Source organism: Lipophrys pholis (assembly GCF_963383615.2).
Source record: "Lipophrys pholis genome assembly, chromosome: 17".
In the NCBI taxonomy this organism is placed as follows: domain Eukaryota; kingdom Metazoa; phylum Chordata; class Actinopteri; order Blenniiformes; family Blenniidae; genus Lipophrys; species Lipophrys pholis.
Genome location: NC_137643.1, coordinates 26,046,152 through 26,061,938, shown reverse-complemented (window position 1 = coordinate 26,061,938; position 15,787 = coordinate 26,046,152). Strand labels below are relative to the sequence as shown.

At 44.8% G+C, this 15,787-nt stretch overlaps 3 protein-coding genes across 9 annotated transcripts in view; 1 reads left to right on the top strand and 2 right to left on the bottom strand.

The window, feature by feature from the left end:
- Positions 1-638: 638 nt before the first annotated feature.
- On the bottom strand, positions 639-8,912 carry ppp1r10 (protein phosphatase 1, regulatory subunit 10). Of its 5 annotated transcripts, none has more exons than XM_080485562.1 (18): positions 8,884-8,912; positions 8,448-8,721; positions 6,077-6,185; positions 5,894-5,980; positions 5,476-5,611; positions 5,346-5,397; positions 5,182-5,271; positions 4,972-5,100; positions 4,785-4,890; positions 4,567-4,670; positions 4,351-4,478; positions 3,336-3,495; positions 3,092-3,235; positions 2,765-3,011; positions 2,580-2,655; positions 2,063-2,402; positions 1,618-1,980; positions 639-1,539 (listed from the first exon to the last, which is right to left on the bottom strand). In XM_080485562.1, exons 3-18 carry the CDS (start codon positions 6,181-6,183, stop codon positions 1,388-1,390), a joined length of 2,421 nt encoding a protein of 806 aa, XP_080341688.1. In that variant the 5' UTR covers positions 6,184-6,185; positions 8,448-8,721; positions 8,884-8,912; the 3' UTR covers positions 639-1,387. The 5 variants fall into 5 exon arrangements, with proteins under 5 accessions (XP_080341688.1, XP_080341687.1, XP_080341689.1 ...); XM_080485561.1 differs by having other exon boundaries at positions 8,893-8,912; XM_080485563.1 differs by having other exon boundaries at positions 8,448-8,612; positions 8,893-8,912.
- mrps18b (mitochondrial ribosomal protein S18B) lies at positions 7,804-14,139 on the top strand. Of its 2 annotated transcripts, XM_080485566.1 has the most exons (8): positions 7,804-8,232; positions 9,403-9,493; positions 9,673-9,811; positions 12,772-12,869; positions 12,951-13,019; positions 13,269-13,335; positions 13,412-13,471; positions 13,878-14,139. In XM_080485566.1, the coding sequence occupies exons 1-8, from the start codon at positions 8,162-8,164 to the stop codon at positions 14,072-14,074; spliced, it is 792 nt and encodes a 263-aa protein (XP_080341692.1). In that variant the 5' UTR covers positions 7,804-8,161; the 3' UTR covers positions 14,075-14,139. The 2 variants fall into 2 exon arrangements, with proteins under 2 accessions (XP_080341692.1, XP_080341691.1); XM_080485565.1 differs by lacking the exon at positions 7,804-8,232 and having other exon boundaries at positions 9,255-9,493.
- abcf1 (ATP-binding cassette, sub-family F (GCN20), member 1) overlaps positions 14,132-15,787 on the bottom strand; it is a 29,046-nt gene continuing 27,390 nt past the window's right edge. For both annotated transcript variants that reach the window (XM_080485559.1, XM_080485558.1), the window contains one exon: positions 14,132-14,433. In XM_080485559.1, the coding sequence (XP_080341685.1) occupies positions 14,267-14,433 (167 nt within the window). In that variant the 3' untranslated portion in view covers positions 14,132-14,266. The remainder of the gene's footprint in view (positions 14,434-15,787) is intronic.

Here is a 15,787-nt window from a genome sequence, read left to right as displayed (position 1 = left end):
CTTATCACAGTTCGTTGTATCTGAAACGTTATCAGTTAGAATATTCATGGCACCAGTTGGGCTCGAAGCGACCTGAACTCCAGCAGCACCTTCCCGCCCAGCGGCCAGGAAATCACTGCTTTTGCCTGAATGATTGAAATTGTAAGAAATCGGGTTCAAGTCCAACAGAAAGGCGGGAAAGAAGAAAGAACCCCCCCAAACAGACTATTGTTCCCCAGCTTCAGGTTGTCTATGAAATTGCACGACCTGGTTCGAATCTTATAAATTACTTTTTTTTTTTTTTTAATCGACTATCGCCGAGGCTCAACATTTTTACTGGATTAGCGCCGACAGTATATGGTGGTTATAATGTTGTGGCCAAAAGGTGGTGCACCCACTTTACTTTGGAATTCAGTGGCGTCGCTAGACCTCAAATATACGGTTTCACAAATTAAATGGGACGATACACTCGCCTTCAAATAAAGTAGATGTCATTAGATCTTTGGCACAGGAATGATGCAGGACGTCTTCCACAGAATGGGGACCGTCTGGAGACATGCTGGCCGTCAGAGGCAGCTTCCTGCTTGAGCAGAGTCTCATCAGTCCTTTAACATCTCCCTCTGGTTCACACATCATTTCAAATAGAAGGAAACACGACAGCATGTTGACACATTTATTCAATAAGTGTACAAAAACAACCGAAATCAAATGTGTATGAATTTTCCATACAAATATTTGTTACTGAGAAAATAACTGAGACTGATCAATAAAAAGGGCAAAAAAAACTAAACACCACCTCATCATTGAAGGTGGAGGGAGCAACAAGAAACATTACATTCTTCCAGTCCCACAAGAGACACAAAAATCATGTTTTCACAGAAAACACTTGATGAGAGAGATTCCTCCCTCTGTGGTTAACACTGACTTCTCAAACACAGCTGGGTTAACTGGCTGCAACTCTTCTGACCGGATCATGTCTATCATCATGGAACACACATTCCCAGCCTGTGGACACGCCCAGAATCCCTTCATTTTCACATTCACATCTCGCTCCAGCAAGAAAAGAAAGCAGCGCTGCCTGCTTTCCCCACCAGGCTGTCATGGTTTCACTTGTTCATAGAGCTCTTTCTGCAGTGTGCCCAAAGGTTTCGTCTCATTTCATTGATCATGTGGAAACGTCTGGGACTGGCGTGTTCACGTCACAGATGGAGTTAACAAAACAATGGGAAAGGAACTGTTTTGGAACATAGGAGAAGAAGTTCAGTCATTTGGAAAGCTTTCAGGATCTTCCATTGGTCCACCATGTCAGAGGAAAGGACAGGACCCGTGGTCAAATGTCTCTGTTAAAATGTTCCCAGTAAAAACCGCAGCATCCTGTCAGGGACTTCCCTCTTCCTCCGCCCATCACCTAATGCCTGAATGGAGGGTGCTGGTTGTTGGAGTTGTAGTTGGGGGGCAGTGGCGGTCCGTTCACACCGGGATGGTAGAAAGCACATTTGCTCTCGTACCTACAGCTGCCCTTCATGATGAAGTGGCGACACACGGGCCTGTTGGACATGTCTGCCAGAGAGAAGCACAGAGGTTAGTGTGAGCTGAGCACAGGACCATCTCATCATGCCGACACTCGTCTCCACACACCGTTCATGTTGTTGTGTCCTCCTCTGGGGCCTCCTCGCCCTCGGCCCCTAAAGCCCATCTCTCCCTCTCCACGGCCTCGGCCTCCTCGCTGGAAATGTCCCCCTCTGTGGGGGGCTCCTCTCATGGACTCGTCTCCCCAGTATTTGCCATTGTCGCCCCGACCCTGACCTAATGGGGGGCCCATCATGCGTGGGCCTCCGCCGGCATTAAAAGGTGGCCCGTGGTTGTGTGATGATGGAGGATGGGTAAAACGAGGGCCGCCAGGCACGTTGTTGGGGGGGTATCCGCCGTTCATGGGCATTTGCATGTGCATGTTGTTCATGGCATTCATGCCTGGCCCATGTCCCAGCAAGCCCTGGTTCACTACAGAGAACAGCAGTTTCAATGCCAGGAGCCACACAGAGAAGAACATACATCACACATACCAACAGCGGCTGGACTTTACCTGTTGGGGGTCCGCCCTGGTTCTGGTTCTGGGTCTGCTGCAGGGAACCTAACAGCTGTTTGATCTTGTCTGAGAAGTCGGGTTGTTTAATCAAGTCTTCAGTGGATTGATTCCCAGAAGCACCCATGATGGACGACAGCAGCTCCTGCACATTGACAGCAGGAGCTACAGGGTTGCTGGTGGTGGTGTTGGTCTGCGGGCTGCGAGAGTTGCTGTTTAAGTTGACCATGAGGTTGGCCAAGACCGGAGGGAGCTTGGAGCTCTCGCCCTGGGCCAGTGCAGCCGTCTGCTGGGACGACGTGTCCATGGGCTCCACAAAGCCATCGTCCATGGAGGAGTCCTGTGGAGCAGAGCGCCGTAACGGGTCAAGTTGTCCATACACAGCTAGAGAATATCAGTGGTGTGTGTGTGTGTGTGTGTGTGTGTGTGTGTGTGTGTGTGTGTGTGTGTGTGTGTGTGTGTGTGTGTGTGTGTGTGTGTGTGTGTGTGTGTGTGTGTGTGTGTGTGTTGAACTGACCTCATCCAGTGGAATCAGACAGGGGGGCATGGGCTCATAGGGTTCAGGATCCGGTTCGTGTGGACTGTCCGGCACACTGTTAAGGAGAACAAGAGAAGAAGTTAGACCAGCGAAGATATTGAGATGTAAGTATGTGATGTGTCATACTGTGATATTTGTGTGAGGGCTTGTGTCCAGAGTCCTACCTCTCTTTGCTGAGGAAGATTTCCTGCAGGATCCCCATTTCTCGGTCTCTCTGGGTGAGTTTCTCTGTGCTGTTGGCCCCAGGGGTGACCAGACTACCTGCTAGTGTCAGGGGCCTTGGGAGGGTCCATGGGACTCTCTCTTCCATTGTATCATGGGACAGCCGACGAGCCATCTCAAACGTCTGCCTATCCATCATCAGCTCTCGTTTAGCTGCCTCGCCAAAGTCCTTGATCTTGTTGACATTAACTGAGACAAATAGACATTTCTATCAGAACTGAGCATGTTTCCAGAGGAGCTGTGTGTGTGGGGGGGGGGGGGGGGCTAACCTCTCTCCGTTTCATCCAGGTCAAAGTAGAAGTAGTGTTTGAGCTGCTCCTCTTCAGCCCAGTGGACAGTCTTCTTCTTCTTCCCCTTCTTGGTGAGACACTCCTCTTCCCCCTGAGGCTCTGACAGAGCGTTGGGCTTATCCCCTAAAAAGAGAGGCAGACACAAGGGTTGAGGACCTCCAACATCCGAAACATCAATAACAGTCCAAAGGATTGAAATCATGTAGAGTTGTAGGGACCTCACCATTGTCTGCGGCCTCTGGGTCTTCAGAGGGGACCGGGGTCCCGGGCTGCTCTGGTTCCTGGTTTTCATCAGCAGGGGTGCTGGAAGCAGCAGCTTCAGGAGACGACGGTTTAGCAGAAGATGACAGGTACACTGAAGGTTTGCTGTCAAATGGACTTGGCTGGGGAAACAAGAGAGAGATGTTGATGTTTGTTGGGTAAAAACTGTAATACTGTCAGTGTATGGTCACATTTCTCCAGCGAACCAGCATCTCAACGCAAAGTGAATCACGTCCGCTGGACTTGGTGACATTTGTTGGACGTTTCTCTCCTAAATGGAGTGCCTTCATAAGATAGCTTGTTCTGATACAAGTTCCCGTGGAACAGTAACAATAGCATAACTATTTGGATTAGCCAAGGCAAGGCAAGGCAAGGCAAGGCAAGGCAAGGCAAGGCAAGGCAAGGCAAGGCAAGGCAAGGCAAATGTATTTATAGAGCACCATTCAAACACAAGGCGCAATTCACTGAGCTTTACAACCAAATGAAAGAAATACATTAAAGCTTTAGAAGAAATTAAAGAAATGCATTAAAACAAATAATGAAGAAAAGTCTAATAATTACATAAGAGATTTATTAAGATAAGTTCAATAAAGTATAATCAATTTTTTATTCAAAAGCCTGTGCAAATAAGAATGTTTAAAGTCCTGATTTAAAAGAAGTGAGTGATTAGAGAGGAAAACCTGAGGAAGACTTCAGCACAGCTTATTATGCAGAGTTCCCAATATTCTAACAATGCTTGAGAGCGGGGGTGTCAAACTCCTGGAGGGCCGAGCCCTGCATGTTTTCCAGGTCTGCCTCCAATACACCTGAATCTCATGATAGAGTTCCACAGAAAGCCTGATCACGAGCTGCTCACTAAAATCAGCCGAGTTGAAGCAGAGGGACATGGGAAACATGCAGGGCTCGGCCCTCAGATCCTGATTTTACTTACTCTATTAAACTGATCTTAATAAATGTCCTTGGAGGGGAGTCAGTACCTTGTTAGAGGTGGGAGAGATGGCCTTGGTAGTGGTTGTAGTGATAGGACTGGGTTTCTTCTTCTTGATCTTGATGCCGGGCACTGGGGCCGAGTTCAGAGCATCTAGAAAGCCTGTGCACTCCATGGCTGCAGCCAAACAAGGAGAGAGGAGTAAGCCTGGAACTGCTGCTTCCAAATCAGCAGTTTACAAACAATTCCATGTGTTTGTACTCACGCTGTGCTGGAATAATCTTCACTTTAATCTCTTTGGAAGAGTTGGAGGGCATATTCAGAGGCTTGTACTTTTTCTCCAAAGGAGGGGCATCTGATGGGCCCGAGCTGATGGAAAGCAGGCGTATGTTAATGTTGTCGTCAGCCACCAGGGGGCACAAACGAGTACAGTGCCAGACTGCACCATGGGGTAGTGCTGTCTCACAGAAACAGATGCAGTACCTGGGCCTCTTGAGCACCGGAGGCTTGATGTTGTACTTGTCTCCCAGCTGAGGAGCCGTGGGGGGTTTCTTGGCCGGAGCTGGATTCACAGTGTCGATCTCCAGTCCTGGACAAACACACAGACATACAAGTGGTTGTTCCAAACTTCTTCAACCAATGACCGCAGAGCATCGAAAATTAAGTTTACCAATTGAGCGAATTTTTGTGTGGCTTGGCGCATGAGCTTTGGGTTTCTCCTTCTTCTTCTCCTCCTCAACAATCTTCTCCTTCACATCACGCACAGGCACCTTGCTCTCCTCTTTCCTCTTCTTCTTATCTTGAAGGCAAAAACAGAAAGGGTCATAACCTGTCACTGCAGGGCCGGCTCTCTCAGGTACACTTGTTCAAAGATAAATACCAGCAGGAGAGGTTCCACTGCCGGAGATGCTCTGGGAGCGTATTGTAGCCATCCAGCCATCTACAAGCACCGCTGCCAGTTTCCTCAGTTCTACAAACACACAAAGACTCATGAAACACAGAAACCAGAGAGAGAGAATCACACTGAGGGGGAGAGAAACATACCTTCTGTCTCTGCACTTTTACTCAGTTGCTTCACCAGCTTGGCTGTGTTGTTCTGGAAGACAGAGGCAAGAAGATGTTAATCTGAGCTGTGTGAAGCAACAGAGGTGCATTCTGCTTCTGGACAGGTTACCTGTTTGAGGTGGTCTACTTTGAGAGGCAGTTTCTGCAGCGTCAGCAAAATGAGTTGCAGTAGAGGGCTATTGTTGGTGGTCTTTGAGTAGGTGAGCCAGGAATTCAGCAGCTTGTAGCCACCAACTCTGATGAACCTGGATGGAAGGTGGAAATGTATGTATGAATTATATGAGATGCAGGACTTGTTTCGTATTAAAAGACACACAAGATTTTATTTCAATGTAACAAGTAAAAACTGAGTCTGAATATCTGTGTGAAATCGTATTGAGTGAAATGTGTCACTTGTCATATAATGATGCTCCTCTCTTAGAAATGGAAGGTTTTAACATGTTTTTCAGAAACTGCTCCGTGACAGATCATAACATACCTAAACAAAGCATCATAAAGATTGACTGCACTGTGGAAGTCAGACCTACCTGTTGAGAACATCATGGGACCTGGTCTGCAGCAGAATGTTCATGTACATACATCTGCTGACCATTTTGGTCGAGGCTTTCATCAGGCTGCATCCACAAAAACATCATGTTAACAAATGACTGTCACAGTCCAACAGGTATTCATGATACAGAACTCCACTGTGTTGATTTCCAGTCGCTCACCTGTAAACCTTTGGGACACCCTCCAAACTGCGTAGTTCTCCATCCTTCCCCAGAAGAGCCTCCACACCTTTCAGTATCTCTCTGGGGTCTACCGGTCCCCCCGCCATGCCTGAAACACAACACCCCACAGTTAAAGCCAGCATCACTCAGCAGGTACAGGTCATCTCTCCTCAAACAGCACCAGAACATCTCCAAGCAGGACTCTGTTCCCCGACATGTAAGTGTACCCATATTGTTCATCACAATGACCTGACCAAACAGTTGAGTCCAACAAGCTCTCATCTCATCCACCAACTGTGGAAGAAGCACCAACTCCCACCAACAAGCATCAAACTGATCAAAGTCGTCCACGTCCAATAGTCTCATGACAGCGCTCAGAATGAAAAGACGGGCTGGTGTCTGAACATACAAGCCCACGGAACAGCCCTGTGGCACTTTGTGACCCAGACAAGAAGCCCCGCTGCCTCTTGGGCCTTCAGCTCCATCACTTGAGATGCTTGACGGGGGCGAACAGAGCAGCTCGGCAGCTCGGATGCTGTAACTCGCTTCTCTCCCACTTGTACTGACAGGACATGATTGTTAAAGGAAACACTGTTTATTCCACTTCAGGACGAAGGGCAAATTAATGATGTACAAAACATCACGTCCACTGTAGGCCAAAATATAACTCTTTTATTCAAATATACACAGGGGAAAAAACACAGGAATAAACACTGTACCCGATGCATGTGTATTCCCTTGCTAATATAACCCTGTATTTCATCTATATACAAAGTATATATACATACATTTTTTTTTTAAAAAAGGCAAGGTTTTTTTACAGGCTTGTCAATAGTAATAATTTATCCATACTATACATAATGTTAATAAATAGTAGCACATCTCTGTTGTAATACATATTGCAAGAAGAATGGGAACAAACTGCAAGTGATGCGGCATCTGATGAAAGAAGTGTGTGTGTGTGTATGTGTGTGTGTGCTGTCATGACACTGCCACCTACAGGCTGCTTCATGTCTCATCACATTAATTCAATAACACAGTGAGTTATTACATGGAGGTGAAGCCTTACAAGATCCATGCTGTACAAATCTACTACTAAAATTAGGCAGATGTTAAAACAATTGTTCTCAACCTCTGTTGATCCAAACAAATTATTTGGAATTTTAAAAAGGACTGAAACTCATGTCAATATTTACTAGATTAGAGCCACTGCTTGAATTTAGCCTCACACACATGCACTTAACTCATGTCATATGCTTTTTACACAGAAGGTATATCTAAAACAAATTGGGATTTGATTGTCTTTTTTTTTTTTTTTAATACAAACTTGTTTTTCTGGACGAAATGAATCAATTTAGGATGTGAGGAATCAGTTTGCTCTTACCCGTGTAACTGTGGTAGTAGAAGTTTTATATAGTCTCACCTCTCCACAACACTGCAAATAAACCACTTCCTGTGAATGTTATAATGCTGTTACACATATAAACACAGTCAGGTGTTATACACATGGCTCTAAGTACGAAAAGAAAATCATTATTTGTGCATAGACATACTATGGTGTTACTTTATACATCACTGGAACAGTTTGTGATACATAACCTAGTACTGCTGTCCCAATATATATTTACGGTAATCTTGATGATGGTACACTGAAGAGGAAGACACAGTTACATAAGGACAGAAGAGGCAGCCTATAAAAGGCCTGATCCGAGCTGCCATCTGCCCTCAGAGGGAGGGAGCTGAGGGCTAAGAACTGCCCTCCCACCGTCAACCACTCCACCACAAACAATGGCACAACCAGCGAGCACAGCACCGGGACGGGACAACCAGGGTTCGCCCTCTGGACCCCACTAACAGGCTCTGTCGCCAAACTCCCACGTCCGCCGGTCGAAACCCTGCAGCCCCCAAAAAACAAACCACAAACCAGTCCGACCGCTCCATCCTGCAATCTTTATCCCAGATTGCCGAGTACCTGGACCGTCCCTGTGCTTATTACCGAATGTCCACAATCTTTATGTATAGATTGCGGTGGTTTGTTCCACAGCAACGAACACAAATCTGTCAGGGGAAAAAAGGTCCGACTTCATGATCTGCAGTCTGCCTGAGCCTACGGCAATCTTTATGAGGAGATTGCTTATGGTTATTCTACAGACTTAGTAAGTTCCAGTTAATTTTATTGGTACATTCGTCCAGTCCGTCTCACACACAAAGAAACGGAGCTTCGTCCGTCCACTTTCCTGTGTGAGCTCATTCCAGAACGATCTAGAACGTCCCAACTACTTCAACAAGCGGCTCACTCGGAGCTAACGCTAACTAGCCTATTGTCTCGCCACTTTCAGCTCGACCTCATTCAACTGCGAAAACAACTTACTATTGATCCTCAGCGTCTCGGTTAATATAGTGTGTGCTTTTCACGCACTCATAGCTCTCATTTCATCAAGTTTATGTCGTCAAGCTTCATGGTTTTAATTCAACTGCAAGACTTCGTTTGGGTGGGGCTGGGGTAGCTAATGCTAGCCTTTCCTTCGGGAACAAACTGGAGGCAAAAATAGTAATCAAATGTCCATTACTTGAAGAAAAAATATGAATTTGAGTAGAGTTGTTCAAAGTCCTCGATGGTTGTCTTCGGCAAAGCAAATTCATACCTGTAAAACACAAAAGGCACACATTTAGTCTCAACAATCTTGTTAGAAATCGGTCATTTATCCACACAAGAACTCCGTGGATGTTTTCCTGTTATTTGATGTATGATTTTCGGGTTAAAACACGGACAATAAATTAAAAATACGCCTGTTTGTCTTACTGACTTCTCTTACCTTTGAACAAATCCAGGAATGAGCTGGCAGAGGAGGGACTTAGCTTATATACTCCATGACGCGTTTGACGTCACGACCAATGCGTTTAGCCGCCGCTCTGGCGCAAGATGGCGGCTCCTCGACCTTCTCTCTGCCTTTCAAGGACACTGTGGCGCAGTTCACGTTTCTCCCAAGTGTCAGCAGTTAATTCCCTCCTAAAGCAGCTTGTTTGCTGAACAACAACCAAATATGGAAAACACCAAGACAATGTTTGAGAAGTGCCCAGTATTTCGAGTTGTTTGAATAAACATTTACTGAGTATATTTCTTTCAAAATGGCCCCTGTCTTTTCTGTCAGTCAGGGGGGCGGGGCCTTCATTTATTACGTGTCCCAAGGAAGAGATAAAATAAATTAAATGCCAGTTCACTGGTAATATAGATGATTCATGAATACTTTAATATATTTATAAAAAATGTAACAGGTATGTCTACTTTATCCCGTGACATTTGACTTTTAACCTACAACCCGCAGTGTAGAAAAGATGGCGGCCTCCATGCAGTTCATCTGCAGGGCTCTAAGCCGTCTGACTCCTTCAATCTCGCATTCATGCCGCCAATATACGGTAAGACGGGTTCTTATCGTCACTGAACGAACGTACAATTTACTATATTATATATAAAGTCTGTCCGGATGTGTGACATGTTGTGGTCTGTAGACACGCTGGAGGTGTGTTACCCGCTGGACAGACTCGCTAAGTGTTTCTGCTGAGGGGGTTCTGGTTTGTATGGGTCGTTCTTACAGAGGCTGCCCGTCAGGACACCAAAGGTTCTGTGTGCTGCTCCACATCCCGCGCACTCCTACTGCAAAGCGGCGGAGGCTCCTGATCCGGACTCCCGGAGCCGCTACCAGGACAAACCTTGGAAGTATCTAGAGAGCGAAGGTAAAACCTGCTTCTGCTCCAAAATCCTCAGATATGACGTCATCGACCTATAAAGTCCATCAAACGAGAAACTACTTTTATGGGCAGACGGTGTTGGTTTATTATGTTTTAATCAAATGATCCTATTCAGTCTTTATCATCTGATCTTCTCCTCATAATGTTCTCAGTGGGGATTAACAGTTTGCTCTCTACCATTAAACTCTATTTAGAGAAAAGCTGCGGGCAATGCGCTGCACATATCCTAGATCTGTAAAGGTAGAACCACGGGACCCATTCTGACTTCAAGCATGAATGACAGTTTAACGAAGCATCATGAACACACTAACAACGCTTCTTTCCCATCAGTGTGAGGTGGACAATACGCTTCAAGCTCATTTTGGTCAAAAGTAGCAGCAGGAACAACATTGTTCTGCTCTTTACAAACCACTGCAACAGTGAACCGGATACCACAGAAAGAAATATATAATAACATCACTGGTATTCACTGCAAAGTCACCAGCATCACTTGTGTCCTGCTGATCAGACTACACTTGGTTTGATATAAAATACTTTCTTGTTATTTTCATGTTTTTTTTTTCAGTAATAAAATTCAATAACTTGAAGTTGAAACTGTTAAACTATCAGAGGAATCCTGCTCATCATATTACAGACTTTCATAATTCTAATGGAAATGTATTAGTGACATTCAATAACAAGTAATAATTCAATACATTCACTGTAATGTACTGCAGACAAGTAAACTCCTGCTGATTACAACACTGGGTTTGACAAAAAAATACCTTTTCAGAATATTACACATTCTGTTCTAAATTAACACTAAAGAGGAAGCCTCAAAAAGTCCTTGCAATCCTATTTCATGGTGGGGCAGAGTTTCATTGATCTGCAGTACATGAGTGTGGAGTTATTAAACTATATTCCTAATAAAGACTCATTTAAATTCCTTGATTATGAAAAAAAAAAAATTCTTTTAATATCAAACTAAGTGTTGTGTGATCAGCAGGAAACAAGTCTAGGCTGCAGTGATGTTTGTGACACAAAGAACAGGTATTCAACCTTTTTGTTTTTTAATAAACTTAGTTTGTGGTTTACAAACATAAACAAGTCAGTCATTCCAATTCACAAATCTTAACTACAACAGCAGCAACGAGGTTTACAACAAACATCATGACAGTAACATGGCAGCGATAAAGGAAAAACAAAAAACCAAGAATAAATCAGCGTCGCAGAATGTGTCACGATATTTAGTGTAAAATGAGGATTATACAGTTTAATTATTGAATACCCCTGTGTGGATATTGATCATTGATGTACAGTTTATAATTAACTTAAGAGTCTCAAAATAATAATGGACTTCAATCAAAAACAACTTAAATAATGAAGTAGGATTTTGTACATGTACATTTATGGATTCAAAATGTCCCAAATAAATGATAGAGATTGACAATAGTGCATAGTTTCCTCTCATTAGATTCAAAATAAGTAATAATGTTTTTTCTTTCAAGATTGACTTTGTGTTGTTTTGTAGAGATCATAGTTCTCCGGTTCTCTCCGTAGTGTGGTTACACTATGGCTGCTCATGCCGTAGTGTGGTTACACTATGGCTGCTCATGCCGTAGTGTGGTTACACTATGGCTGCTCATGCCGTAGTGTGGTTACACTATGGCTGCTCATACCGTAGTGTGGTTACACTATGGCTGCTCATGCCGTAGTGTGGTTACACTATGGCTGCTCATACCGTAGTGTGGTTACACTATGGCTGCTCATGCCGTAGTGTGGTTACACTATGGCTGCTCATGCCGTAGTGTGGTTACACTATGGCTGCTCATACCGTAGTGTGGTTACACTATGGCTGCTCATGCCGTAGTGTGGTTACACTACGGTATGAGCAGCCATAAAACAGAGGAGTTCAACTCTCAGCTTCAGTTTTGTTTGTTTTTGATGTCAAGGAATTTTGATCTATATGTGTTGGATGAATATGTAGTATTTTTAATGTAATTCTGTGATCTTGTTAGTGACACTAAATTTAGAAGGAACAAGCATTGCTTTAGGCCAGTTATTATCCACTGGTGGTGTTCGCTCCCTGGCATTATACAAACATTCCGATAGGATTATTGGTACATTTGGATGTCAATGCCATTACAATATTTTAACTGGTAATATAAGATACTATAATTACATGTCATTAAGAACTGAAGTACCAAAAGAAATCTGGGGTTATTAAGCATTGTTTAAGCCATTTCACCTTCAATTATACCTTTAGTCCATGAAATCCAGCAGATCAAACCACCGCTTTAGGTCCAGAAAGCAAGGCTTTCTTCAGATGACGGTGCTCATTCTTCCATACAAAGTTAACACGCATATTATCAATATCTTTACTCATAGAATCACAAACATTGAGGGAAAGCGCTGGGTACACAAATCTGGACACACCTTCAGCTTTAGTCAAAAGGACTATTCCTAAAATTAATAAGTCTCCTTGAAGCCAAAAACTCAATATAATCAGTTTTTTCATTTTGGAGGAGAAGTAAAGTTGTTGGCGCTCTGTGACATTCTTACAGACCTGAATACCCAGATATTCTGCAGTGAGTACCCGCAATGTTAAAGACCATTTTCACATGATATCAGTCAACGTCCACTTTCCATCGTAACTGGGTGCCGCTGCATTCGGTTGGACACATTGAATGGGAAAATACAGGACGTCCACCACGCTCAACCAATCTAAATGTCATTTCCAAAGGTACCGGTAGTGATTGTGAGTGTTCTGCAGCTGCGTTAGATGTGGGAACGTAAGGGAATGAGTATTGTAGGATTAGTTTAGTGCAGGCAATCAACTGGACCAGTGTTTGTACCGACATACATTGACATGTCTGACACTCTTTAGTTTCAAAAGCAAAAAGATGAGTCCAACAAGTAAATGGATGATTCCAGGTTGTTTTCCCTTTCCTGTCGGGCTCTAACAGAGTATGTGGAGAAGTATGGAAATGAGCCAGTGTGGACAGGCTACAGGAGGAACCACAAAGGAGGCATCCCCCCACAGAAGACACGCAAGACCTGCATTGTAAGCCCTCTGCTCCGTTCAGAGCTGAACTGGCGCCCACACTTCTCTGCCCTACAATAATCCTGTCTGTGTTTTGTGTAGAGAGGAGACAAGGTCTGTGGGAACCCCTGTCCAATTTGCCGGGACCCCCACATCAGAGTGCACCCTCAGGTGGGTCAGCCTCGTAGTGCTCTGCAGTGTTGGACCACCACACTCTGGCTCTTCATGTTGTCCACCAGTATCACTGAGTAATGTACACTAAACATACGTTTCAAGAATTCCTACTCGTAAAATTGTAATAAATGCAGTAGATCTTTCCCGGGTCTATTCAGAAGTCTTTTGGTTTTACTTCACTGTAATGACCCTTGTCCCACTGATGTCAAGAGATGAAGTGGTTGTGACTGGCGTGTTCTCCTACAGAACGTGAAGCTGCTGCAGCAGTTCATCAGTCCTTCCACTGGAATGGTGTACGACCCCTCCAGGACCGGTAGGTGTGCAGGTCCTCAGCTGCAGCTCACCTGTTCAGGGCTTCTTTCACCTTCTGACTCCTGTGCGTCCTTCAGGTGTGTGCATGAAGCAGCAGAAGAAGTTGAATGAGGCGATTGACACAGCCCGAGACCACGGTACGTCCAGAACACACTCCAGGAAGTGATGTCATTGTTAGTGTCCAGGATGTACCTCATTTCCTTCTCACCCAGTGAAGTACTGAGCAGCTTCCAATCCTGCATGTTTTAGGTGTGTCTAGTAGCAGGTTGAGCTTTTTTACCAGCTTGATGATGACGTGGTGGTTAGATGGAGTGAAGCAGGGAACCATCGAGGACAAGCGTGGAAGGTTCTGACCCAAGTCAGAAGTGATGCAGCGTTAAAAGTTTTGTTGTTAGTCAAGAAGTACTTTTAGTTCTTTGCACTTAAAGGGAAATACGAGTTATTGTGCTATTTACTGGTGAAGCCCATCACATTAAAGCAACTTTCAAAATAAAATTACAAGTGACACTTCATCACTGACAATTCCTTCTGCGCTTCCCTCAGGTCTGCTCCCATTCCAGATCCCATATGTGGACTTTACAGCAGAGGACTACTCCAACACCCACCCTGCGGTGGGTTCCACACCACCGGCCCTGTCTTTGACCCGTGGAGACTCCTGGTATTATTGGTACCAGGAAATAATGCCCGATGAGAAGGAAGTGGCCAAAGTGAAGAAGATTTACAAGGATTACTTAAAGTGACAAAGTGTGGACTTCTGTCACAATATTTAAAACAAGTGAACAATAAAAGACTGCACATGATGAGAATTGGTTGTTTTATTTCACCTCGTGTCATGGTACATGTTAGTCCCAGAAGGAGTCTTCATGCAGGAGAAAGGGAGCGAGCTCAGTCTGTGATGAAGCTGGCTCCACACGCAGAGCAGCCCACGGACCTCATGGGTTCACCTTGTTCACCATGGTCTCTCCCAGAGCCTCCAGCACTTCACGCTTATAGTCATCGAAGTCTCCGTCTATCTGGCTGATGGAGTAATTCTCCACCACCCACAGCTGGCTCTGCGTCTCGGTGATGAGGCGAGCGTCGTGGCTCACGATGATCACCGCTGTGCAGGAAGGGACAGAATCAGACTGGACATGGCAACAGGCCGAGTTAGCAGCTCCTCCCCACCCTGGACTATAAAGGACGGGCATGTGGGAGCTGATTCACAATCTGTCATCACATCCTCATTCAGGTTAGGGTTTTAATGCACTTTTGCTCCATTTCTTCTTCCTGATGTAGAATCACTGAAGCAGTGTTTGATTATGGGAGAAATGTGTGAAAGTCTTCTGTGGACAATAAAAACAACCTAGAATTCCAGATATTTCATGTTGGCTATGAGATTGTAAACATTTTCAAGGAGTATTAATGAGACATTTTAGTCATGGAATGACTCCACGAAGTGGTAAATATTAAATGTGACACTCCAGCAAAGCAAATAAAGTTTGATGCAGGGTCAATGAGAACACACAATTAAAACTACCAGAGATAAAATAAGGTGCCTAAAATGCAGTGCAAGAATAAATAAGTGGAAATAAATTAAAACAAAGTGTATTTACAATCCTCGTAAACGTTTAGGAATGTGGGAGGAGTCACACGCTTGAGACATTTACTTGTTTGAGGTAAAAATGTGGGCGGAGTCAAACATTTGCGGCAGTTGCGGTCCTGAGAGTGAAACGGAGAGAGACTAATTTAACTTGTTTATTTTCGCCCCTGTATACTCCCATAAGAAGAAGAAAAGTTGGCTGTGACGTCAGCCAGCTGCCGAAAAAAAGGTTTTGACAGGACAGTTCATACTCCGTGAAGAAGCTGTTGAGCTCTTAGGCCACACCCCCTCACAGCAGGCCACGCCCCCTCACAGCAGACACATCTGTGAAGCAGCGTTTTAACTTTTCAACTGCACAGCTTATTTCTTGCTTCCAGTGTTTTCAGAAATCCATTCCTCTGAACTGTTTCAGTAATAAGAGAGTGATTGTGTCTGAGCCGTCATGTTGGTCTGGTTTTAACTGCAGGAGCTGAGTGATGCGTTCAGGGGCATCACGTAACTCCGCCTTCCGACATGTTAACGAGGTGCGGGGTTTGTACAGAGCGAGGCTACAAGCTAAATATGATTAAAATATGACTGATAGTCATAAGCGAGCTGGAACACGGCAGGCAAAAGTTTCAGCAGTGCAACACCGACGTACTTCGGCCAGGACGGTTGGAACAGCCGAAACTAATTTTCTTGGGCCAGAGAGCCGACGTCATTTTGTTCTCCAAGACGCCGGAGTGCTGAACTTTCTTCTTGTTCTCATGGAGTATGAATATGCTTTAATGCGACACACTGCCCAAGCACGTCTCCCACAAACCCAACCCACGTCAACGTTGACTGCGCCCGCATTGGGGCACATTGAGCTCATCAGCGGCGCAGCCAGGGGCTT